The 23874-nt window shown below is 64.1% G+C and overlaps 5 protein-coding genes and 1 long non-coding RNA gene across 9 annotated transcripts; 4 read left to right on the top strand and 2 right to left on the bottom strand.

Moving 5' to 3' along the window:
- Positions 1-417: 417 nt before the first annotated feature.
- Positions 418-4227, top strand: LOC141936219 (uncharacterized). Its single transcript, XR_012626702.1, has 3 exons — positions 418-1201; positions 3668-3771; positions 3915-4227. It is a non-coding gene; the product is annotated as an uncharacterized LOC141936219 (long non-coding RNA).
- A 1222-nt stretch (positions 4228-5449) lies between these two features.
- Positions 5450-7682, bottom strand: LOC141936362 (immunoglobulin lambda-1 light chain-like). Its single transcript, XM_074853259.1, has 5 exons — positions 7640-7682; positions 7169-7498; positions 6784-7083; positions 6304-6405; positions 5450-5615 (listed from the first exon to the last, which is right to left on the bottom strand). The coding sequence occupies exons 1-5, from the start codon at positions 7680-7682 to the stop codon at positions 5590-5592; spliced, it is 801 nt and encodes a 266-aa protein (XP_074709360.1). The 3' UTR covers positions 5450-5589.
- Positions 7683-9279: 1597 nt separating this feature from the next.
- On the top strand, positions 9280-11369 carry LOC141936401 (uncharacterized). The gene is made up of 6 exons (XM_074853318.1): positions 9280-9367; positions 9530-9844; positions 10240-10509; positions 10665-10769; positions 10994-11040; positions 11189-11369. The coding sequence occupies exons 1-6, from the start codon at positions 9316-9318 to the stop codon at positions 11234-11236; spliced, it is 837 nt and encodes a 278-aa protein (XP_074709419.1). The 5' UTR covers positions 9280-9315; the 3' UTR covers positions 11237-11369.
- A 753-nt stretch (positions 11370-12122) lies between these two features.
- On the top strand, positions 12123-15679 carry APH1A (aph-1 homolog A, gamma-secretase subunit). Of its 3 annotated transcripts, none has more exons than XM_074853317.1 (7): positions 12123-12267; positions 13372-13542; positions 13718-13791; positions 13962-14084; positions 14234-14361; positions 14675-14798; positions 15031-15679. In XM_074853317.1, exons 1-7 carry the CDS (start codon positions 12155-12157, stop codon positions 15093-15095), a joined length of 798 nt encoding a protein of 265 aa, XP_074709418.1. In that variant the 5' UTR covers positions 12123-12154; the 3' UTR covers positions 15096-15679. The 3 variants fall into 3 exon arrangements, with proteins under 3 accessions (XP_074709418.1, XP_074709417.1, XP_074709416.1); XM_074853316.1 differs by having other exon boundaries at positions 12135-12267; positions 13243-13542; positions 15039-15679; XM_074853315.1 differs by having other exon boundaries at positions 12135-12267; positions 13243-13542.
- CA14 (carbonic anhydrase 14) lies at positions 15673-20444 on the bottom strand. Of its 2 annotated transcripts, XM_074853313.1 has the most exons (11): positions 20391-20444; positions 20231-20251; positions 19048-19227; positions 18831-18973; positions 17104-17199; positions 16945-17011; positions 16708-16865; positions 16502-16628; positions 16373-16393; positions 16188-16272; positions 15673-16038 (listed from the first exon to the last, which is right to left on the bottom strand). In XM_074853313.1, exons 1-11 carry the CDS (start codon positions 20440-20442, stop codon positions 15957-15959), a joined length of 1032 nt encoding a protein of 343 aa, XP_074709414.1. In that variant the 5' UTR covers positions 20443-20444; the 3' UTR covers positions 15673-15956. The 2 variants fall into 2 exon arrangements, with proteins under 2 accessions (XP_074709414.1, XP_074709415.1); XM_074853314.1 differs by lacking the exon at positions 16373-16393 and having other exon boundaries at positions 16188-16293.
- On the top strand, positions 20441-23711 carry CIART (circadian associated repressor of transcription). Its single transcript, XM_074853300.1, has 7 exons — positions 20441-20462; positions 20733-21028; positions 21218-21413; positions 22124-22470; positions 22673-22748; positions 22839-22917; positions 23034-23711. The coding sequence occupies exons 1-7, from the start codon at positions 20441-20443 to the stop codon at positions 23311-23313; spliced, it is 1296 nt and encodes a 431-aa protein (XP_074709401.1). The 3' UTR covers positions 23314-23711.
- The last annotated feature ends 163 nt before the right edge of the window (positions 23712-23874 follow it).

Genomic DNA, 23874 nt, shown 5'->3' with positions numbered 1-23874 from the left:
ACAGACTAAATTCTCCAAGCACAGACTAAATTCTCCAAGCACACACTTTACTATAACTTATTAATTTCATCATGTTTTCCCTTGTATTTCTGGTGGGATTTTTGCCACTGACCCCCCACCTCCAAGTAAACACCCCAAGACCTTTCAGCCTCCAAGACCCCACCCCGGGTGCCGCGCAGCATCCCAGAAGCGTAGAAATAATTGCAGCACTTAAGCAGCAAGGTAAATAAAATTGAAAACCAGAAAAACACATTTACCCAGTAAGAAATGAAGAACCAAGAGTGCCGCAATTAGAAAGTTCGTCATCCTACACCCCGGTGTTGTCTGCTGGTGCGACTCAGCGTTTCTGCTCAGGAATTTTTTGAGACGTCCCAGCAGAGGCAGGAAATGACTTTTCTGAGGGCTGGACCGAGCAGCCCCTGCGCTCGGAGAAAAGACAAGTTTTCCTGCGATTTGCCGAGGGGTGCGATGCCGCCCGGGGTTGGCGCTCGCCCCGTGCGGGCCGGGAGATGCGCGACGCCCGCGACGCTGCTCCGGCGGTGGGAGATTTTTTTTTTCCTTCTGCAAAGACTTTTCCAACGGCTGAGTTGCAAATCTTGGGAAGTTATTCCTCAGGGAGAGTCAGCGCCGCTGGATGAGCTCACAAATAGAGGGTGGTTTTGATTATGTTGCAACGGAGTAGAACAGGAGCTATTAATAGCAAATCCTTCTCGCAGAGAGGGCGGCGATTAAGAGGCAAAGGCAGAAACGACCACTGGGAGCCAGATTCAGTTCCCGACTTCCCTTAAAATCTTGGGGGATTTTTTTTCTTGGCTTCGCTTCACCTTCCCATGCCTCAGTTTCTCCATCAGTAAGAAGAAACACGAACGGTCGCGGGCTTATCTTATTTTATAGCGGGTAGAAATACCCCGATTGGGACCGTTTAGGAGCCGCATTGGGTGTTTACTGTCGCGCCCGTTGCTGCGTCCTCAGGGTGTGGTGCCTTGGTACGTCTTGATACCAGCTGCTTATTTTCCTTTCCCCTCTAAAAATAAAAACAAAATAGAAAAACATTTCTTGGAAGAGAAATAGGGAGGAAAAGAAAGCCATTCTCTTCTGCTTTGTGGGGAGAAGCTGGTAGCGGGGCAGGCGGCCTTCTCCGAGGAGGTGATGTGGTGCTGCCGTTGGTTGTGAAGCAAAAAGGGAACAGAAAGAGCAGGAGGTAAATTAAGTGTAAGCAAATTGGTGTAAAATCAGTTCCGGAGCAGCGTGTGGTGGGGGCTGCTCACCACTGTGGGTTTGCTGCCGTCGCTGTTCGCTTCATTGCTTATGCAGCGATAAAAATGAGATTTTTGGAGGGGAAAAAAAAATAGACGTTCGCCCAACACAGTTTCCTCTCCCGGCGTGAGGGGGGATGGCGTGTTTTGGGGGGTCTTGGGTGTGGTGCGGTAGCAAACTCAGCAAAATGAGGAAAAGCACTTAGAAACGGAGAGAGGAGACGTGTTTTGAGCTACGACGAGAAGAAATTCCCAACTAAGAAGATTCACCTGGAAAAAGAGCCCTTCCCAGCCGGGAGGGTGGTGGAACCTCGGGAGGAGGCGCAGACCCCGCTCCCGCCTTGGCTCTATCCGCCATCCCTTGAGGCACGTCCTCCCCATCTTAAAAATCTTTCTCCCAGCTCCCATATTTCCATTTTCTCCAGCAAAATCCCTGGAGGACGATGCTCCCCCTCCACAGACCCAGGAGCTGCGTCCGCGCCGCCCACCCCCCCCGCCTCGGTGGGTGCTGCCCCCGCGGGATGTGGGCTCCAGAGTTTCCTCTTGCAGATGAGAAAACGGAAGCGAATTTTTCAGCGGGGCGAGGGAGTTTAATGACAAACAGCTGTGCTGAGCCGAGACTAAGGGGGGGCCCAAGGCTGCAAGCGGGGATGGAAAACCACCGGCTGCGGTGGGACGGGTGTGGGCATCCACGGGGCAACCAGCCGGGGAGAGCGGCCGCAGTCAGTGCTCTCATCCTTGTGCTGTTGATTTCAAGCCAAGGATTCCTCCTCTGGATTTTAAGCCAAGAATTCTGTTGATTTCAAGCCAAGGATTCCCACTGATTTTAAGCCAAGAATTCTGTTGATTTTAAGCCAAGGTTACCTATTGATTTTAAGACAACGATTCCCATCGATTTTAAGCCCAGGATACTTATCAATTTGAAGTCAGGGATTTCTATTGATCTGAAGCCAAGGATTCCCCAGATTTTTTCTCAACTAAGAGAGGACCCAACCGAAGAACTTTCCAAGCGCATCCCAAAACCAGTTTTCAACCTCCCAGGAGCTTTTCCCATCCGTAGGGAGATGCTTGGCAAAGGGTTAAGCGCAGAGAAATGCCGAGCAGGCAGGAAAGCAAATACCTCCAAACCCTCTCCTTGACCCATAAAAATAACGTTGAAACTCAAAATCTCAACCCAAGCAGAAATCTGACCTCGTTGGGATGAATCCCACCGGGATCAGAGCTGCCGGCTCAGCCGGGAGGTGCTTGGGTAGGGAGGGGAGATGTGGAGCCGTGAAAGAGTTAAAACACTGTGGGTTTAACGTGATGGGGAGGGAAGGGGCACGGGAGGTTTATGGGGGGGGTGGTGGCTTTTATTAGATGAACGGATGGGGCTGGACAGACAAACTTCTTGGCGTGCGAGTTTGGAGTCTGAATTCAAAGGGATTTGCTGACTCGGGGCTGAGAACGGCTCCTCGTGGTTGGACGTGATGATGTAAAACTTGAAAAAAACTTGGAAAAAAAAAAAAATATAGTACCTGCAGCGTGGAGATGCTGCTAAGGGAGCTGGATAAAACAGAAGGGGATGCAGGGGGGGCAGACAAAGCCTTTGCACCAAACTCTGCTGCTCCTCCGTGGCTGTGAACACGCCGGTGTCCAGCCCGAGCCCCCCCCCCCCCTCCCGCAGCATCTTGGTGGCCTGAGGGACAATCGTGGGGGCCTGGGGGCCGCTGGGGAAATGCGGGTGCACGTTCCGAATTGTATTGCTGGCCGGAAAAAGAAAACGCTCAGTTTTTGTTCCGTTTTTTTGCCTTTTGCGTTTGCTCCTCCTCACTTTTCACGGAGCAAAAACATCGCCCAAAAAGCAGCCAAACCGACGTCTTTTCCACCTCCCACCCCGCGCTCCTTTCCCAAAACCTAACTCCTATTTCGCGCAATCTCTGTACTTTTATGTCTTTTATTTTAATTATTAAAGTTTACGTGCTGAAATCAAACCGTGAAAGGTCCGGAGCAGCGTGGGAGCGACGCCTTTCACGTGGGAAAACTCAACGTGCGAGCCAAAAAAATAAAATAAATCAAATGGCTTTTCCAGAAAGGGGATGGCTCGGCTCTTGCTCCTTGCGCCGCCGAGGGTGCTGCATCCCAGGGATGCTCTGAGCATCCCGGCATGGCGGCGGAGCCTGGCGGGGGGGTTGCACCATGACCGCGGGTTTGACGCTGAGGACGAATGAGGTCACCGCTGCCCCCGGCTCTCGGATGCGTCGCGTCATTTCCCAGCTTTAATAGGCGGAAGCAAAACTTGAAGGGAAATTAAAAAAAAAAAAAAAAAACAGTTGGCAAATAAAACCCTTCCCTTAACAATGACTCGTGCCCGAGCAGGATTCCTGCGGAAGTCGCTGGGGGAGACATTGTTTGGTGTTTTTTTGCTGCAGGAGATGAGGAGGTGGATGAAGGAAACCCAAAAAATCCATCCCGCCGTGGCACCGGCTGCCGCGGGGTTTCCAGCGCTCCCCGGGGTGCCGCGTGCTGGCGAGAGGTAGGTGGGACGAGCTGCCCTTCCTGCGAGAGTCCGTTGAGGAATCGAGGGGTTTTTCAGCCGGACGGGCTGTTCTCGCTCTCCGAGGGGGTTTTCTACTCTCAATAAATATTTTTTGCCCTTCCCTGTGCTCCTGTAACCAGCGGCGGCTTGGGCTGGCTGCTGCCAACCGCGGCGTGCGGCTCTGCCGGAGAGCGGGGAGTAAGAATATGATGCTACAGACACTTTGGAAATCAAGAAAAAAATGCGCTTTTCAACAGTAATTCATTAAAAAAAAAATCCTAAGTGAATAAAGTAAAATAAACTATTTTGCTTTACACCCCCTGTTGCTGGGTTTCCCAGCTGGTGCACCCGGGCCGCAGCTCGCTCGTCCTCTGCGCATCGTCCCCCCGCGCGGCTCCCGGGGCCTCGGCGCGGATGGAACCCGCAGGATTTATCCCCCCGCGCTCTCCCACCGCCGGCTCCGGGCTGAGATGGGCGCTGCCGTGGGCCTGGAGATGGGCGCTGGGTGGCCCAGCCCGGGATGAGGCTCCCAGACATTTGTTTTCCAAACTCTCAGCTTTAATTTTTTCCCGCTTTAATCAGACCCAGATCAGCTGCGGGAATCCCCGGGCGCGTTCGAGGGGCTCTGAGCAACGGGGGGGTGCTCCCCATCCCTTCCCCTCGCCTCGGAAATACCCCTCGGGCCGCAGTGAAACGGGGTGGGGGGGGGTATTAGTTGCACCCAAGCACCCACCGACAACTCCCGGCCTCCCGGCGTGACCCGGGGGGTCACCGGGCAGCTGGGAAAACCAGGAGCAACCTTGGAGCAAGGAGAGGAGCTGCTCCTCGCACGTCGCGGGGTTGCTCTTGGGTGCATTTTACTGCCCCGTGAGCAAAATCAGGCTGTAATACGGCTTTGCTTAATTCTCTGCCTTAGAAGAGCCTTTTTTTCCTGTTTAGCAGCAATTTTTGGTGGCTACTCTACAGGCTCCCACAAGGCACAATCTGACAGAAATCCGAGAGCTCGGTTTCTTACCCAGGAATAAGGAATTTTATTATTTTTACACCGTCTCTCCCCGCTATCGAACATCCCCTCCCTTCCCCTGGTGCTTGCAGTCTCCCTCCTCCTCCTCCTCCTCCTCTTCCTCCTCTTCCTTCTCCTCCAAGCCAAGCAGAGAAACCCAGCAGGAAAAAAGCAAAAAAATTATTTCCCACCCAGCCCCGCTGCCCTGGAAGGGACAAAATGAGATCGTGGAGCTGCTGGAGACGCTCCCGCCACCCAAACGTGCAGGGTCCGGCCGGTGGGACCGTGTCACCGCGGCACGAGGTGGCGGTGGCACCGCTGGCGGGTCCTGTCCCCCCTCGCTGCCGCCCTCGGTGGCTTCCCAGCGGTTTGGTGGTTTTTTTCCGCGGCGCTTGTGTGCTTCCAGCTGGTTAAACCACTGAAAGAAGCTTTGCTGGGCGGTTTGTGTGCGATCCCGTCTACGAGCAGCTGTGAAATTCGCTTTCGAGCTGAAAAAAGGAATAAAATTCTGCTCCAAGCCCTCCCCAAGACGCTAGAAAATACCTGAAGGGAATTTTCCTGGGGTTGGCGCTCAAATCCTGCGGGAAAAGATGACGCCGACAAAATCCTCCTGGCTTTTGCGAAGCTCCTGCAGGTTTTGCAAACTATTCCCGGGGCAAATCTGCGAGTTATCGGCGGAGGTTTGCGAGCTGCAGCGACAAGGGGCCGTGCCCACCCACCTCCCATCCCACACAGCCTCATAATTTTCCCTTTTCTCTTGGTTTTGAACTCATTTGTGGACGGCGGGGTTGGCAGAGCGGGGCCGGGGCATTTCAGCGCCGCACTGGTGTGGATCCGTCTGCAAGAAAAAGCGAAAATTGGTGTTATTAAACCTCATTTTGCACTTGAGCTGTGGAGCAAAAAAAAAAAAAACCAAACAAAAAACCGCTTTTGAGCTTTTTTTAGCTGCGGTGGGTGAGCCCGGGCGGGTGACGCTGGGGACGGGTGTCAGTGACAGCAAATGCGCTGCCCCTGACGCGGGAAATGAAATATTTTGTGGTTAGTGCAGACTTGCACCCAAATTTGATGCTTTTTGAAGCAGCCGGGCAGCTCCTGCCCTGCAAAGGGCTGGGGTTCAGAGGGGGGGAGCTGCCCCAAGGAGGGGGTTGGGGGGGGGGACACCCAACACCTGGGGGCTTCCCGTGACCCAGCGCTTTGGGGGACGCTCCAGGCAGGAGCCCGCGGATGCAGCAGCAGCGTTTGCACCACCAGCACCAGCCCAAAGTGAATTTTCTCAGCGGGCCGGTGGGTTTTTCCCTCCCGGGTGAAACTCCAGAGGGAATTTTTAAATCCGAGGCTGCTGCGTTTTGACCAGAGCGGCGCTAACGACGACGCTATAAATAAATGAATTTCTGTCGCGGCGGGGGGTTGAGGAAGTGGTTTTACCTCCCGGGTGGGACTCAGGGGTGGGCGTGTGGGTGGCTGGGGGAGGCGAGGAGAGAGTCGGGGTGAAGGGACTGCCAGGGGGGTGCCGGGAGGGGGGTCACCTCTGGCCAGACGCCGTCTGCAGAGCAGGAGGATCAGCTGGAGCAGGAAAAGGAGGGAGACGCAGGGCAGCCCCAGTGCCAGCGGCCAGGAAGGGCATTGACCTGTGGGGGTGGAAAAGAGAGTTAATAGAGGGAGGAGAGTGTGGGTTTGGGCAGCGTGAGGAGTCGAGAATCCCCCAGAATGGGATGTCAGGGCTGAGAATCCCCCAAAATGGGGGGTCAGGGCTGAGCATCCCCCAAAACAGGATGTCAGGGCTGAGCATCCCTCGAAACAGGGGGGTCAGGGCTGTGCAAGGGGGGGGACGTGCAGGTTTAAAGCCTTTTGGGGCAGGGGGATCCCAGCGAGGAGATGAGGGGGGGGCGAGGGATTAATAAGGCTGAATTGGGGCGCAGGGATTGCCAAAATGAGGAACGGGAGGACGAGTTGGGGTGCAGGGGGTGGATGGAGGCTGGGATGTGCCATGGGGGTGGGTTAAATACCCTCCCCGAGTCCTTTGCCTATGGTGACGCTGAGATTCCTGCCCGTGCCGCTCTCCAGGGCCGTGCACGTCGCGGCCCCGTCCCAGTGCTCGGCCGGGACCCAGGTGATGCTCCAGGCGCTGAGGACACCGTGCTCATCCACAGCCGACGCTGTCACCGGTGTCACCTTCCCCCCGGGCTGCCAGCGCACGGTGTCCCAGCCCCGGGGGAGGTCGCGGAGGTGGCAGAGCAGGGGGATGTCGGCCGGGGGCTGCTCCGCATCGACGGGCACCAGGATGGAGAGCTCGGGCTCGGTGGCATCTAAAGAGGGAAAGTGGGTGTCGGGGGGTGGCACAAACCTCCGTGGCGATGTCCCCAGCCACTGGGTGACCCACCGGGTACTCACTGGTGACGATGAGCCTGGTCCCATTCCCAAACAGGGGGAAGAAGTCGGAGGAGCTGCAGTAATAAACCCCGGAGTCCTCCCTCTGCACGGGGCTGATGGAGAGGGAAAAAATCCACTGTGTTTTCTTCCTCCCCAAGTATTTTTCCTTCGTAAAGGAGAACTCTGGACTCCGGTAAATCCAGTACAAAACACCGTCCGGCTTCTCCTTGTACCAGAACACAGAGTTGCTGGCGTGCGAGGTGTGACAGCTCAGCTCCGCCGTCTCTCCAGGACGCACCCAGAGCTGCCTTTGTCTTTGCTGGACCCATCTCCCCTCTGCTGAGGCAGCTCCTGCACGAGGGGAGCAGCTTGGAGTTGGATTTTGTGCACTTCAGGCTTTCCAAGATATTCCATTAAAAGTGATTTGGGGCAAAAAGAACCCACATCAGCAAATCTCACCTGGGTCGGGGTATTTCTGGGGCAGGAACGTACCTGGCAGGAGCAGCAGGAGGGTCCCCAGGAGCCCGTAGGTCATGCTGGCCAAAATCCTTTTCCCGGGGAGATTTTCTCGCCCTCGGGGGAGATTTTCTCTCTTTTGCTCCCAAACTGGTGGGCTGGGGGGGCTCTGACAGACGAGGCCCCCCGGGGTTATCGGCAGCCACATGCCCCGGGGACGCTCAGAGGAGGCAGCCCAGGAGCTGGCCCTGCCCCAGCCAGGACAGGGGAGGGGGGGGGGCCTCCCACATGTCATCCCCCCCCCACCATGGGGCTTTCCAGCCTCGGCCGCCTCCGTGAGTGACAGAAATTGGGTGAAAATGGTGAATTTGCCACGTGTCCCCCACCGCGGGGACCCTTCTGAGCTGGGTTTAGTGCAGGGTGGTGCCGGAGGGCTTGAGGGTTCCAGATGCAGCCTGGGGGTTTCTTTGGGCTTTGGGAGTCTGGGGGGCAGGAAAGGGGGAATTTGGGGGGGAAACGGTGGAGGGAATTTGAGGAGGGAACCTGCACCCTGGTCTCGCTTGAAAAATTGGGGTTTAATTCCAGCTCCGTATTGCAAGGGCGGTTTCCATGCCCCTGCCCGTCTCTCCGAGGAGCCCTGGGCTTCCTCATCCCCTGGATTTTCTGCTCTCCCAGGAAAACACGTTTTGCTCCTTCTTGGGCTGGATTTGCCCAAACTCCCGCGCGGGAGCCACCGGGAATTGCCCCCGGAGCTTGGCATCGGCCCGCGAGAGGCGTGGAGATAACTCCTGCAATATCTAACATCTCTCTTCCGCCTTTCTGCAGCGGCCGGAGGCTTTGCTCGAGCTGGAGATGGCTGCGGTCGGCCTCGCTGCTGTTTTTTTGTCACTTCGATGGGGTTTATTGACACTAAACCCCTTCCCCCCCCCCGGCAATGGGGCTTTATGATGCTTTTGGGCACCGGTTTGGCCGAGGGGCCGCTGAGCCAAACCGCAGCAGGAAAGGCAGCGGCAGGGCTGGGGGCTGGGAATGGCTTTGCAGCTTTTTGTGCCTTTGGGGGGTGTTTGGGGGGGTGATGGGCAGCTGGGGGCGGCGGGGGGAGACTCTCCATCAAACACTCCCAGGAATTGCCCAAAATTCCGTGGTGGCGATGGGATTTCTGTGATCTCAGGGTGTTTGGGAGCCAGCCGGGGTCGGGAGGGTGCACCCAGCCCCAGTTGTCTCCTGGCTGGGGCTGTTGCCACCCCCCAGCATCCCCAAAATGCTTCAACCCCACCAAGTTTCACCCCTGAGCCTGGTCCCAGACAGCACCTGGCTCAGGACCTGCAGCATCTCGCCTGGGATTTGCCTCCAGAAATTAATTTCTCTGTTTCCTGGAGGTTTTAGAGGGGGGGTTCAGGATCACGTTGGCTCAGAGCATCACCCGGGCGGGTTTATTCCCCCACGATGCTCCACCAAACCCCAAGTTCTGCCTGGAGGCTTCAAAAGCAGAGGAGGGGGCTGAGGTGAGCACGGTGACATCCCACCCCCGGTCCCCTCCTGCCGGGGGTGCTCAGGGCCGCGGCACGTGGCCGAGCGGCCGCCACGTCCCCGGTGACGAAGCCGGCGGGGTGGGGGGTGTCACTGCCCATGGTTTTGGCAGCGGTGGCAGCTCTGCAGAAGGACGCGGCTCCAGGGAGCAGCCGGTCGCTCCATCACGGCACCGGCCACCGATGGCAGCCGGGGGCTCGCTGGCCCCCGCGGGGCTGCTGTGGCTTTGCCTGGGTGGGTGGCAGGAGCCAGGGGCTGGGGGAGGGCAACCAGGCTTTGCTTTGGGGAGATTTCTGGGCTTTTCGGAGCAGTTGGCTGCCGGGAGCGGGGCAGGGGGTTACGGCGGGGCTGGGCAGGAGGCTGGAGGGGGAATGAGCCCCCGGTTGGTCCCTGCAGCCCCGGCAGCGCTGCTGAGGCTGCGCCAGCCCCAGCCCATCCTGGCTGTGAAGCCGGGGGAGCCGGTGGAGATCAGCTGCGAGGACGTGGAGAGCAAATACAGCCTGGCCTGGTACCGGCGTGGCAAGGATCGGCCTGAGCTGCTCCTGGAGTGCCAGAGCGGGACGAAGGGGGGGTTCTCCTGTAGCTACAGGAGGCCCACTGTCACCCTGAGCATCGCCAGCGCCCAGCCCCAACACTCCGGCCTCTACCTCTGTGCCCACTGCTCAGCTCAGGGCTGCGATTTCGGCAACGGCACCACGCTGCTGGTGGGAGGTAGGAGGGGATGTTACCCCCACGTCCCCCACTCTTCTGTCCTGTCCCCCTACAGCATCCTCCATCCCCTTCCATCACCCCTCATCCCACTCCATCCCCCTCCATGCCCTCCATCCCCTTCAGCCCCCTCCATCCCCTCCATCCCCCCTCCATCCCCTTCAGCCCCCTCCATCCCCCCTCCTTCCTCTTCATCCCCCTCCACCCCCTCCATCCCCCTCCCACCCCTCCATCCCCCTCCATGCCCTCCATCCCCCTCCATACCATCCATCCCTCTCCATCCCCCTCCCATCGCTCCATCCTCCTCCATCCCCTCCATCCCCTCCAGCCCCCTCTCTCCCCTCCACCCCACGTCCGTGCCCCCCTCACACCCCACTGCACCCCTCTCCTTGCTGCAGACAGCTGGAAGGCCGGGAGCTGGGTGCGGGTGCTGGCACCCCACGGGGAACCCCAGGCCCCCCCCGGCCTGGTCTGTGCCGTGGGTGCCGCCGCCGGCCCCGTCACCGTCTCCTGGCAGGGGGGTGCCAGGGGGGTGCTGGGGCTGGGGAGCACAGAGCTGCTCCTCAGCCCTGTGGGCACAGCCGGGGGGGCCGGGGGGCTCTGTGTGGTGCAATTCAACAGCTCTGGGCCCCCCGTCCGCAGGAGCGTGGAGCTGCGTGGGGCCACGGGTGAGTACGGGGACACCCCCCCCAGCTGGGTCACCCCTGGGGACACTGAGGCAGTGGGGCTGGCTTGGCCCCAGGGCGGGGGGACGGGGGAGGATGTTGGGGGCCGGTGGGGGTCTGTGGGGGGACGGTGGGACGAGCCACCCCCTCTCCCCCAGGCAGCTGCGTGACCTCCGGCATCTGGCTCCTGGCTGGGGCCGTGGTGCTGCTGCTGCTCAGCCTCTGCCTCAGCATCCGCTGGCTCCGCCGCCGCACGCCGACGGGTGAGGAGCACGGCAGGGGCGGGGGGTGACGGCCCACCATGTCCCCCGCTGTCCCCAGTGTCCTGTCCCTCTCCCTCTGCCCCCTCCGTCCCCAATTCCTCCATCCCTGATCCCCCTCCATCCCTCCCCGTCCCCCTCCATCATCCCTCCTCCTGCTCCATCCCCTCCATCCCCCTCTGTCCCCCCCACACTGGGGACACATCTCCCCGCTCTGTCCCCTCCAGGGCACCAGCCCGGGACCCCACTGTCACCCGTGTCACGGGAGGATGAGGTGAGGCCGTGCAGCCCCCCCTGTGCCCCCCCACGCCTCGTCCCTCTGTTCAGGGACCGCAGGTGTCAGGGGACGGTCGCAGCCCCGCTGCAGCCAGACGGGGGGATTGGGGGTGCGGGGGGAGCTCTGACGGCATCGTCACCCGCAGGGACAGCTGACGTACGCCGACCTGGTCTTCACAAGGCCCACGCCGTGACCTGCAGCTGCACGTGGTGACACCCCCAACCCCGGAGCTTGTCCCTGTGTGCCTGAACCTGCCGGTATCACTGTGCCGACCCCCGCCCCCGGGGCACGGGGGCTGCTCCCCCGACTCCAGCCCTGCCAAGGTGGATGCAATAAAGAGCTTTGAGCTTTAGCAGCGTCCTGGCACCGTTTCCCGCCGTGTGCAGGGACTGACCCCAGGACCAGGGGTGTCCGGGGGGTTGCACAGACAGAATCACAAAATCCCAGAATCCTCTGGGTTGGAAAAGCCCTTGAAGCTCCTCCAGCCCCACCATGAACCTCACCCTGACCGTTCCCAACTCCACCAGATCCCTCAGCGCTGGCTCAACCCGACTCTTCAACCCCTCCAGGGATGGGGACTCCCCCCCTGCCCTGGGCAGCCCATTCCAACGCCCAACAGCCCCTTCTGCAAAGAAATCCTTCCTAAGAGCCAGTCTGACCCTGCCCTGGCGCAGCTTGAGGCCATTCCCTCTTGGCCTGCCGCTGGGTCCTTGGCTCCAGAGACTCCTCCCCCCTCTCTGCACCCTCCTTTCAGGGAGTTGCAGAGGGCCAGGAGGTCTCCCCTCAGCCTCCTCTTCTCCAGACTAAACCCCCCCAGTTCCCTCAGCCGCTCCCCATCACACCTGTGCTCCAGACCCTCCTCTGGGCAGGTTTTTGGGGTGAATAAAGTCTCCCACACCCCCACACCCCAAAGCCGGGAGCATCCCCGGGGCTGGTCCTACCCCCCCCGCCCCCGCCAGCAACTCCCGCAGGGCGACGCGGTCCTACCGCCGCCAGGGGGCGCTGTGTCCCCTCTCACCGCCAGGGGGCGCTGTGACCCCCCCCCGCCTCGCGGACTCCAGCTCCCGGCGTGCCCCGCGCGCGCCGCGCGGCCCCGCCCCGCCCCGCCGCCATGGGGGCCGCCGTCTTTTTCGGCTGCGCCGGGATCGCCTTTGGGCCGGCGCTCGCCCTCGTTCTCCTCACGGTGGCGGCGGAGCCGTTGCGGGTCATCGTGCTGGTGGCGGGGTGAGCTCCGCGGGGGGGGCCCTGGGGCTTTTGAGGGGGGTTTGGGGGCCGGCCTGAGGGGCCTGTGGTAGTGGGGGGGGGCGGCTGTGGGGCTGAGGGGGCAGCTCTGGGGCAACTGGGGGGTCAGAGAGAATTGAGGGGGATGTGGGGGTTATTCTGGGGCAGTTGGGGATCAGAGGGAATTGAGGGGGGCTGAGGGGGCAGTTGGGGGTCAGAGAGCATTGAGGGGACTGAGGGGACATTTCTGGGGCGGTTGGGGGTCAGAGAGAATTGAGGGGGCAGTTGGGGGTCAGAGAACACCGAGGGGGGCTGAGGGGGCAGCTCTGGGGCAGTTGGGGGTCAGAGAGCATTGAGGGGGGCTGTGGGGGCAGCTCTGGGGCAGTTGGGGGTCAGAGAGCATTGAGGGGGGCTGAGGGGGCAGTTGGGGGTCAGAGAACACTGAGGGGGGCTGAGGGGGCAGCTCTGGGGCAGTTGGGGGTCAGAGAGAATTGAGGGGGCAGTTGGAGGTCAGAGAGCATTGAGGGAGGTTGTGGGGGCAGCTTGGGGGCAGTTGGGGGTCAGAGAACACTGAGGGGGCTGTGGGGGCAGCTCTGGGGCAGTTGGGGGGTCTGGGGCAGGGAAGGCAACAGCGGGGGGGTGTGAGGGGAGGGTTGAGGGGGGTGATGGGTCAGGCAGGATCGAGGTGGCAGTGGGAGGAGTTGGGGGGGGCAGTTCTGGGGGAGTTGAGGGGGCCGGGGGGCGTTGGCAGCTCAGGGAGTTGGAGGGGGGGGGCTGAGGGAGTCTGAGCTCCAGGCCTTGTCTCCACCCGAGCTCAGCGACCCCCCCGCGGCAGGAGCAGCCACACACCCTCCTCCCTGGAGCCTCCGCCAGGGTCGGGGCTCGGGCCCCGTGTGTCGGGGCAGCGCCTTTTCTCCGAGCAGGTCGTCGCAGCTCTGAGAAAGAGAATTTTGGCTTCTAAATCTGTTTGATTTTCAGCCCCGCGCTTCCTCCGCACGCGACAGCGACCGCGCTGCCCCGCGTGAACCCAGCGAGCGGCGTTTGGCTCCGCCAGAGGCAGCGCTGGGGCGTGAGCTGGGTGTTTCTTCCCCCCCACCACCTCCCCAGGGCGTTTTTCTGGCTGGTGTCGCTGCTCCTGGCGTCTCTGATCTGGTTCGTTTCGGTCCATCTCAGCGACCGGGAGGACGCCAAGCTGCAGTACGGCCTCCTCGTCTTCGGCGCCGCCGTCTCCGTCCTGCTGCAGGAGGTTTTCCGCTTCGCCTACTTCAAGCTGCTGAAGTAAGAGCCCGGCCGTGCACACCCCGAGGGCCCGACCCTCCCGACCTTGGGAACGCTCCTGGAATCCCCGGCAGATCCCGGGAGGGAGCGGTTCCTCCTCACCCAGAAGCCCGTTTACACCCTTCCCCTCTCCCGCCTGCCCGTTCCGCTCACGTTTTCTCTCCCGCCCGAGCAGGAAAGCGGACGAAGGGCTGGCGATGATCAGCGAGGACGGCCGGTCGCCCATCTCCCTCAGGCAGATGGCGTACGGTGAGCACCTGGGCGTTTTTCCGGGATTCTTGGCGATCAGGAGACCGGCAGCGGCGTTGCTGAGCTTTCCCAACTCTTTATTATTTTTTGTTTGTTTGTTTTTTGGCTCTCCCGCCTCTCCCTGGGTCCATTTGGGCTGACTCTCGGCTGACTCCCTCCTCCCCCCGCAGTCTCGGGCCTGTCCTTCGGCATCATCAGCGGCGTGTTCTCCGTCATCAACATCCTGGCGGACTCCATCGGGCCGGGAATCGTCGGGATCCACGGGGATTCGCCGTATTATTTCATCACCTCCGGTGAGGCCGCGGGACGTGGGCCCAGAGCCCCGGGGGCGCCGCGGCAGAGCCGGGGCACGGCCCTGGTGCGCTGCCCGTCAGCGAGGCGAGGAAGAGGAAGGTGGTGAGGGGGGGTCTGAGAGGGTCCGCGCCGCGCGCTCTTCCCGCAGCCTTCCTCACCATGGCCCTCGTCTTGCTCCACACCTTCTGGGGCGTGATCTTCTTCGACGCCTGCGAAAAACGCCGCTACTGGTGCTTGGGGCTGGTGGTTGCCAGTCACCTCCTCACCTCGGGGCTGGTGAGTTTTTTACTATTTGGGGATGCGGGGGGGGGGTCCCCAAATCCCCCCTCCCCGTCCCCCCAAAGCTGTGGGGTGAGTCGTGACCCCCTTGGGAACCTCCTGCCCGGAGGAGGGAGGGTTAACAAAGGGCTGGGGGTTGGATTAGCTGCTAAACTCCTGGTGGGAAGTGGCTCAGCTGGGGTTTAAGCCGGGCTTAGGGGAGCTCTGCCCCTCTTGGAGGCTCCCCTTCCCCCCCCCGCGGTGTTTGGGGGGGCTGTGGGGGCGGCTGCCAGGCGGTGCCATTTCTAACATGACTCTCCTCATCCCCCAGACGTTCCTGAACCCCCGCTACGAGGCCAGCCTGGTCCCCATCTTCATCATCACCTTCATCACGGGCCTCTGGGCCTTCTTCACTGCCGGGGGCTCCTTCCGCAACATCCTCAAGTGCCTCTCCTGTGAGGGGGGGCCCTGGGGGCGGCAATGGGGGGGCACTGCTGCCGTGGGGGGGCTTTTCTGTGGGTCTCAGCCCGCTTTTGGAGAGGGGGGGGAGGCAGAACTGCTGCGACAGGGGGGGAGGCCGGGTGTTGCCTCCTGCCTAACAGGATGGGGGGGTGCTCCTGTGAACCCCCAAACAGCTCCGTGCCCTCAAAACAACCTTTTCTCCCCCTTTTCTGCCCCCCCCCCAAGGTAAGCAGGAGGACGACAGCAGAGTGATGATGTACTCAGCACTGCAGGTGCCTTTCGAGGACTGAGGGCGGGCGCTGCCCGCGCTGCCCGGACCCAAGTGCCCTCTTCTCGGCAGCTGCACGACCATGACGCTGCCTTCGCCTCCGGTTTGCGCCCGGCCGAGCCCCGGCCCCTCGCCGTGACCCCGAGGCGGTTCCCTCCCCCCTCCCCACGGGCCCACTCCTGAGGTTTGGGCGGGGGGGGGGGGGGTGTGGGGTGGGTTTTGGGGTCCGGCCGCTGCTCCTGGGCACCCCGTTACCTTCGTTAGCGGCTTCCGTTAGAACCTTTTTCCTTACAGGGTATGGCTGCGGGGGGGCGGGAGCGGGGCCGGGCGCCCTGGGGTGCAGCGGGGCTCGGGGCAGGACCCCCCTTCCCTCGCATTTCCCCCTCACCGAGGGGACCCCCCCCCACCCCGTTGCTGTTCCTGCTCGGCCTCTGCGGACGCAGGGGGAGGTGGGATGGGGGGTGCTCTGCCCGCCCCCCCCCTTTCTGCTCCCCGCCGGGTTGTGGCTGGGGACACCCGTTACCCCGCTGTGCAACTGGGAGGGGGGTAAATTATTTTTTTGATTCAGAGTAAAACCCTTTTAATAGACTGACGGGTACCACGGCACCGAGGCGACTTCTGTGATGGGGATGGGGTGGGGGGGAGAGGGATGGGGGTGTCGTGTGTGGCCCCCCCCCCCATTTTGCTCCCAGTTTCGGGGGGAGCACCCGCGGGTCCTGGTTTCTCGGGGCTGACAGGATCCAGCCCCCCCCTCGGGGCCCCATTCCCTCCCCAGCCACCAGTGCCGTGGGGTGGGGAAGGGGCTTTATTTCCAGGGGGGCTGAACCCCAGGCGGCTCCTCTGGTGTGGGGGGGGGCAGTGGGGGTCCGTCTCAGCGGGGGGTTCAAGGGCGGGGGCCGTCGTCGGAGGGGGGGCGGCGGGAGGAGGCCTTGAACACGACGTCCTGCTCCTGCGCCCGCCTCGCGCTGCCTCGGGGGGGTGGGGGGAGAAGGGCTGCGGTGAGACCAACCCTCCCCTGGGGGGGTCCCGACCCTCTGATTTGGGGGTGCGGGCCCCCTGCTGTGAGGGGAGATGGGGGGGGGGATCCCTCCTCGGGGTGGGGGGAGCCTCTCACCGCATCCTCTTGGCCACGAAGTGGGCGACGAGGAAGAGGCCGAGGCAGCCGGAGCCGGTGCCGAAGACGATGGCGACGATTTCGCCTGCGTGAGGCCACACAGGGGCTCAGGGGGGGTCTGGGAGGGGGTGACCCCCCCCGCCCCATCCCAGCCCCCCCCCTCCCTCCCCCAGGCTGGGCCGTACCTGTCGAATACCCCTTGGGCCCTGGAAGAGAAAGAGTCAGGGCTCAGCGCCGCGGCCTCGTGCCCAGCCGGGGCTGCGGGAGCTGTTTGAGGGGTACGGGGGGGCCCTTCCCACCCCCCCGGCTCTCACCCCTGGGGAAGGACGACAGCACCAGCCGCTGGTTGAGCTCCTGCGGGCCCCGAAAATTATCCACCAGCGGTTGGGGCTCAGGCTCGGCCGCCGCCGTGGCGTAAAGGGCTCCCTGGAGCTGCTCCAGCTGAAACGGGTTGGGGTGTGCTGGGGGTTTGTTTCTCCCGGCCCAAAATTGGGGAGTTTCACCCCAAAGCGGGTCCTACCTGGGCCAGGCTGATGCGGACGGGCTGCTGGAAGAGGGTCCAGAGGACGCCCTGGAAGCAGGGTGGGGTGGTGAGGGACCCGTTGTAGCGGTAGTAGAGGTCCAGGCGCGGGGGCAGCAGGTCCTGGACGCTGAAGGAGGGGATGGTCGTCGTCTGGCCTAGAGGGGGGAGCAGTTGGGGGGGTGCAGAGGGAGAATTTAGGGGTCCCCCCCTCACTCGCACGCGCCCGTCGCTCACCAGCGTAGCGGATGCTCCCGAGATGGCTCAGGATGTTGTCGTAGGCGGGGTGGGGGTCAGCACCCACCTGGGGGGGAGCGAAGTGGGGAGGAGGGGGTGTGTGAGGAGGGTGTCAGGGGTAAGGGGGGGGATTTTGGGGGTGTTTCGGGGTGCGGGTACCTCCAGGAGGACGCCGAGCACGGCCAGCCCGCCGGCGTGGTGCTGGGCCTGGCTGGCGTTGGCGTAGCGCTCGGCGTCGTAGTGCACCACGTGCATCTGCGGGAGAGCGGCTCCGCGCGGGGTTGGGGGGGGATGACAGAGCAAGGACAGGCCCCCCCCCCCCACCCCATCTCCCCCGTTCTGTTCCCAGACCCGATCCCGCACCCATCCCGGCACCCTCCGCCGTGTCTGCGCCCGCTGCCGGCACCCGGAGCCGCTCCCGGTCCCTGCGCCCAGCCCCGCTCCTGCTCCCGCTTCCCCCCGTGTTTCCCCTTCCTGCGCCCCTTTCCCACACCCGGACCCCTTTTCCCTGCCCCTTCCGTTACCTTCTCCCCTGTCTGCACCCAATTCCTGCACCCATCCCGCCCCCCAGACCCATTTCCCACCCCTATTTCCCTGCCCGTTTCCCATTCCCTGCACCCAGCCCCCTCCTTGCCCCCGTTCCTGTGCCATTTCCCGCGCCCAGCCCATTCCTGCACCCATTTCCCTGCCTGTTTCCTCTCCCTGGATCCGTTTCCCATTCCCTGTCCTCAATTCCTGCTCCTGCACCCATCCCCACACCAGTTCCCACCCCCAGCCCTATTCCCGCACCCATTTCTGACCCCCCATCCCCATTTCTGCACCCATTCCCCCCTCCCACCCCCATTTCCCATTCCCACCCCCTTTCCCACCCCCTTTCCGCATCCATTTCCCATTCCCACCCCATTTCCCACTTCCACCCCCATTCCCACCCCCTTTCCACATCCATTCCCCATTCCCATTTCCCATTCCCATCCCATTTCCCAGCCCCTTTTCCCATTCCCACCCCATTCCCAGCCCATTTCCCACTTCCAGCCCCATTCCCACCCCATTTCCCATTTCCCAGCCCCATTCCCACCACATTTCACACTTCCAGTCCCATTCCCAGCCCCTTTTCCCATTTCCCAGCCGAATTCCCACCCCATTTCCCACCCCATTTCCTATTCCCAGCGCCATTCCCATCCCATTCCCAGCCCCATTTCCCACTTCCACCCCCATTCCACATCCATTTCCCATTCCCATCCCATTTCCCAGCCCCATTTCCCAGCCCCATTCCCACCCCATTTCACACTTCCAGTCCCATTCCCAGCCCCTTTTCCCATTTCCCACCCCATTTCCCATCCCATTTCCTATTCGCAGCGCCCTTCCCATCCCATTTCCCAGCCCCATTTCCCATTCCCATCCCATTCCCAGCCCCATTTTCCATTCCCATTTCCCAGCTCCATTTCCCATTCCCAGCCCCATTTCCCATTTCCCAGCCCCATTTCCCATTTCCATCCCATTTCCCAGCCCCATTTCCCATTTCCCAGCTCCATTTCCCATTCCCATCCCATTCCCAGCCCCTTTTCCCATTTCCCAGCCCAATTCCCACCCCATTTCCCACCCCATTTCCTATTCCCAGCGCCATTCCCATCCCATTCCCAGCCCCATTTCCCACTTCCACCCCCATTCCACATCCATTTCCCATTCCCATCCCATTCCCAGCCTCATTTTCCATTCCCATTTCCCAGCCCCATTTCCCATTTCCCAGCCCCATTTCCCATTCCCATCCCATTCCCAGCCCCATTTCCCAGCCCCATTTCCCATTCCCATCCCATTCCCAGCCCCATTTCCCATTCCCAGCCCCTTTCCCAGCCCGGCTCCCTTTGCCCCCCCGGCCCCCCCCGTACCTCGGCGGGGGCGCGGTGCCCATCCAGCAGGTGCTCAGCGCCGCGGGCGCGCCCGGGCCGGCCCCAGTGGAAATGGAGCTGAGCGGCGGCGAAGGGCCGGGGCAGCCCCTGCAGCCGCAGCGAGGGCGGCAGCACCAGCACCGCTGCGGGGCGCGGGGGGCTCAGCAGGGCTGCGACACGCGGGGACCCCCCCGGACCCGCCCCCCCCGAGGCTCACCGGTGTGGCCGTTGTTGGCCAGGGTGAAGGTCGGGGTGCCGGGGTGCCGGTAGCCCACGGGGCCAACGGGCGGCAGCGAGGGCTCCGCTCGCACCCGCCGCGTCGCGATGTCGATGGGCGACTGGGCTCGGCCCCCGCACGCCGGGTGCCCCTCGGGCCAGTGCTGCTGCCCGTGGGGGCCTGAGGGGGGGGGGGGGCCCAGAAATCCGGGTGAACCCCCCCCACCCCTCCTCTAGGGATGTTGCTTTACCCAGCGTGGCCCCGTGACCCAAAATGCCCTTGTTTCCCCCCAAAACCAGGACACAGGCGACATTCCCAATGGGCTCGTTAATCTTCTGGGGACATTTTTTTCCGGCTGGGGGAGCGGGGACAAAGCCAAAGCGGGGGGGGGGCACCCGCGGGGTCCCCGTGGGCCCAAGGGGACGGGGCTCAGCCGGGATTTGGCCGGATCCTGGTTGGATTTGGCAGCCGGCGCGGGGCCGGAGCCTTATGTAAAGGGGGACAATGGGGCCATTGGAGCGTGAGGGGGACCCAGGCACTGGGGGGGGCAATGAGGGGGCTGCACCCATCCCACCCCCTCCCATTTAGGGGACCCAGGCGTCCGGGGGGGGGGTCACCCATCCACCTCCTTCTCATCTGGGGGGACCCAGGGATCTGGGAATGGGGTGGGGGGCTGCACCCATCCATCCCCCTCCCGGTTTGGGGGACCCAGATGATCGGGGAGTTGTGGGGGGGGGGTCATGAGGGGCTGCACCCATCCCACCCCCTCCCATCTTAAGGGACGCAGGCGTCTGGGGGGGGCTGTCATCCATCCGTCTCCCTCCCATCTGGGGGGACCCAGGGGTGCGGGAACGGGGTGGGGGGCTGCAACCATCCATCCCCCTCCCGGTTTGGGGGACCCAGGTGTCTGGGGAGTTGTGGGGGGGGGTCATGAGGGGCTGCACCCATCCCACCCCCTCCCATTTAGGGGACCCAGGCATCCGGGGGGTGTCACCCATCTGTCTCCCTCCCATCTGGGGGGACTCAGGGGGTCTGGGAATGGGGTGGGGGGCTGCACCCATCCATCCCCCACCCTTCTGGGGGGTCCCAGGTGAAGCCTCTCAGCTCTGGGGGGGGGGGGCGTGCGTTGGTGGATTGGGGGTGTGGGGACAAACGGGGGGTCCCTGGGTGGGGCCCCACTCACCCTCGTACGCCCAGTGGGGACCTGTGGGGGGGGGAGCAGAGGTGTTGGGGGGCTGGGGGGCTGGTGGGCCCCCCCCCCCGGCCCTTCCCCGGGAGCTGGCGGCTGCACCCCAAAGCGGGAATTGGGGTGGGGGGCTGAAGGGCTCTGGGGGGGCACTCACCGGTGGGCAGGGCGGGGGCCAGGCCCCCCAGCAGCAGCAGGGCACGCAGCATGGCGGGGGGCGGGGGGCTGGGTGCCGCTGCCTCGGCCTTAAATACCCCCCCGGGACGGGCCCCCCCCGGGGGGACGGGGAGGGATGGAGGGGCCATGCCCGGGGTGTCGGGGCGTGGGGATGGGGGGCTGGGAGCTTGGGGTGATGGGGGGGGGCCTTGGGGGGGGCAGTGAGGTTTAGGGGGGTCTGTGCGGTTTGGGGGGGCCATGAGCCCTGCGGTTGTGGGAGGGCTTTGGGGGGGTCGAGGGGGGTGCGGGGCTGATGGGGGGGGCCCTGGGTCGGGCCCTGCAGGAGCCCCCCTGGCCCCGCCCCCTTTTCCCAGCCCCGCCTCCTTCGCGCCCCCCCCCCCCCCCCCCCGCGAGCACTCCGCGGCTGCGGCCCGCCCCCACGTGGGGGCCCACGCGCCCGCCCTCTGCCATTATGTAACGGCGCCGAGGCGAGACCACGCCCCCCTCCGACCCCATTGGCCGCGCCCCGACGTGACGCGACGCTTTGACCGCCGCCTATTGGCGGGCTGGCGGCCGTGGGCGGGGCCATTCGGGGGCGTGGCCTGGGACCCCCCGGGCACACGCACCCCCCACCGCCAGGTGGCGCTGTCCCGCGCCGCTCCCCCCCCCACCGCGTCACCACATGGAGAGGCGTGGCCTCGGCCCCACCCTCCCGGCCAATCAGCGCAGGGGCGGCCTCCGCATTGAGCGGCACGGACCAATGGGGAGCGAGGGGGCGGGGCGAGGCGAAGAGGTACCGCCCGCTGCCGGGGAGCGGTGACCAATCAGCGCGCGGGAGGGGCGTGGCCCAGCGGGAGGCACGTGCGGCCGCGCACGTGTCCGCGTGGGGCCGCCGCAGCCGGGGCGGCGATACCGGTACCGGGACGGGGCCACCGGCACCGCCGCCGGGAGCAGGTGGGACCCGGGACCGCGGGGGGGGGGGGTTTCCCCGTCCTGGGGGGGGTCCTGGTGCCGGGGGGACCCCGTCCGGGGCAGGGGGTGGTGGAGGGATCCCGGCGCTGGGGGCGGGACCAGATGGGGGGTCCCGGTGCTGAGGAGAGGGGCCCTGGGGGGGGTGTCTCGGGGCTGGGGGGTCCCCACCCTGGGGGGGGGTCTTGGTCCAGGGGGGAGGATCCTGGTCTTTGGGCGGGGGGGGTCCTGAGGCTGGTTGGGGGGATCCTGGGCCTGGTGATGGGGGTCGCTGTGCTGGGGGGTCCCCACCTTGGGTGGGGAGGGTCTTGGTCCTGGGGGGGGGATGTCCCGATTTTGGGGGGGGGGGGGGGGTCCTGGGGACAGCTGGGGGGGATCCTGGTTATGGGGGGTCACAATGCTGGGGGTGGGGGGTCCCCACCTTGGGTGGGGCTCCTGGTCTTGGTCCTGGGTGGGGGGAGTAAGATCTTGGGGGGGTCCCGATTTAGTGCGGGGGGGGGGGGGTGTCCTGGGGCTGGTTGGGGGGTCCTGGTCCTGATTATGGGGGTCACAGTGCTGGGGGTGGGGGGTCCCTACCTTGGGTGGGGCCCCTGGTGCTGCCTGGGGGGGGGGGGTACCTGTGCTGGGGGTGGGGGGAGTCCTGGGAGCGGGTGGGCATCGTGGTGCCCAGCATCGGGGTGGGGGGACACGCGACAGTTTCTCTATTTCCCATTTTTTCCCAATTTCCCCACTTTTTGTCTCTTTTTTTTCTCTCTTCCCTCCCAGGTAGCCTCAGTCAGGTGACACCTCAGGAGCTGAACCCAGGGAGAGGCTCCTCTCTGGGGGGGCCTCCCCTGCCCCCCCCCCCACCCCCTGCCACCATGGAGCCCCCCGCCCGCGCCTGCTCCTGCGGCTCCCCCACCTCCAGCCTGGGGGGCCCCTCCGACAGCGAGGCCGAAGCGAGCGGCCCCCCCCCAGCACCCCCCAAACCTGAGCGGAGCCGCAAGCGACCGGGGGGCCCAGATCGAGCCCCCCCCGAATTGCCCCCGTCACCCCGCGGGGGGAAGCGACCCCGAAAAGGGGATGGGGGGGACGCCCCTCCCAGCGACGGCGATCGCCTCTTTGCCCAAAAAGTGAGTTTTTGCTAGCAAAACGGAGGAGAAGCCCCAAAATTGGAGGGTGGGGCGGTACCTGGTCCCCTAAAAATGCATCTTCTCCCAGTTCTGCCTCAATTTCCCCCACCTGAAGCGGGGTGGGGGGTGAGGGGGGGGGACACGACACCCCCTCCCCGCTCTGGATCCAGCCCAGCCGCCATCCTCCTCCTCTTCCTCGCAGTGCCGGGAGCTGCGGGGCTTCATCCAGCCACTGGCAGAGCTGCTGGAGGGGCTGAAACGGGGGCGATACGACAGAGGTGGGTGCCCCCCACCCCCCAGTCTCCCCCCTCTTTGTCCCCAGCCCCCCTCCCCTCAAGGAGAACTCACAGATTTTTGGGGTTCCCCAGGGCTGAGCAGCTTCCAGCAGAGCGTGGCCATGGACCGGATCCAGCGCATCATCGGGGTCCTGCAGAAACCCGAAATGGGGTGAGTTCCCCCCAAAAATCCTCAGGGGGGGGGGCAAGGGGACACCCCCTCATGGAGTGGTGTGTGTCCCCCCCCAGCAGTGGGATAATGGGGTTCTCTCTGCCCCCCCCCCCTAGTGCCCGGTACCTGGGGACGCTGCTGCAGGTCGAGGGGATGCTGAGGGTCTGGTTCCCCCACGTCGCCCCCAAACCCCCCCCGCAGGATCCGGCCCCCGCCTCCGCCCTCCTTCGCCGCCGCCCCCCCGCCGGCCCCCCCGGGGCTCCCCGTTGCCGCCGCCTGCCCACGGACACCCCCCCCTCCATCCCCGTGGGGACATCGCATCGAGGGGGGCACCCCAGGTGCCACCACCCCGCCCAGACCGGGACCCCCGCGTCCCCCCCGGCGCCGGATGCGTGACCCCCTCCCCGAGCTGTCGGGGGGCGGGGGGGGGGGGGGCTGCGTCTCTCCTTGATTTCTTGATTTTGCCTTTTTTGATGTTATTTTTTTTTTTAACAAAAAACTGGTGGACAGTGAGACCTGCGGGCGGGCGGGGGGCTCTGAGACCCCCCCTCGGTGAGCCCCAAAACCCGGGGAATGGTGGGGGGGCGGTCGTGCCTTGGCGCACGGCGCTGGGGAGGGGGCGGGGGGCTGGCCCCCCTCGCCGGGCTTGTGCCTTCCCCCCCCCCCCCCACCGTGTTGTGTTTCGGGGGGGGGGGGCCGGGGTGGCGTGTGTGTGTCGTGTGTCCCCCCCCTCAGTGTGGGGCCGCCCCACGGCCCTGCTGGAAGCAATAAAAGCCGCGGGAGCGGCCGGGGCCGCCCGGTGCCGGTGTCCTCTGTCCCCTGGGGGGGGTTTGTCCCCTGGGGGGGGGTCGGACCCTCCTGTCCCCCGCTGCGGTGGGGTGGGGGGGGCTCCCCAGGCCCGGTGCCCCCCCCATCGTGTCCCTGCCCATGACCCCTGACCTCTGCCCCCGTACCCCA

The sequence above is a fragment of the Strix uralensis genome, chromosome 32 (genome assembly GCF_047716275.1).
Source record: "Strix uralensis isolate ZFMK-TIS-50842 chromosome 32, bStrUra1, whole genome shotgun sequence".
In the NCBI taxonomy this organism is placed as follows: domain Eukaryota; kingdom Metazoa; phylum Chordata; class Aves; order Strigiformes; family Strigidae; genus Strix; species Strix uralensis.
Note: the sequence above shows the minus strand (reverse complement) of the source record. Positions and strands in the feature narration are given on the sequence as shown.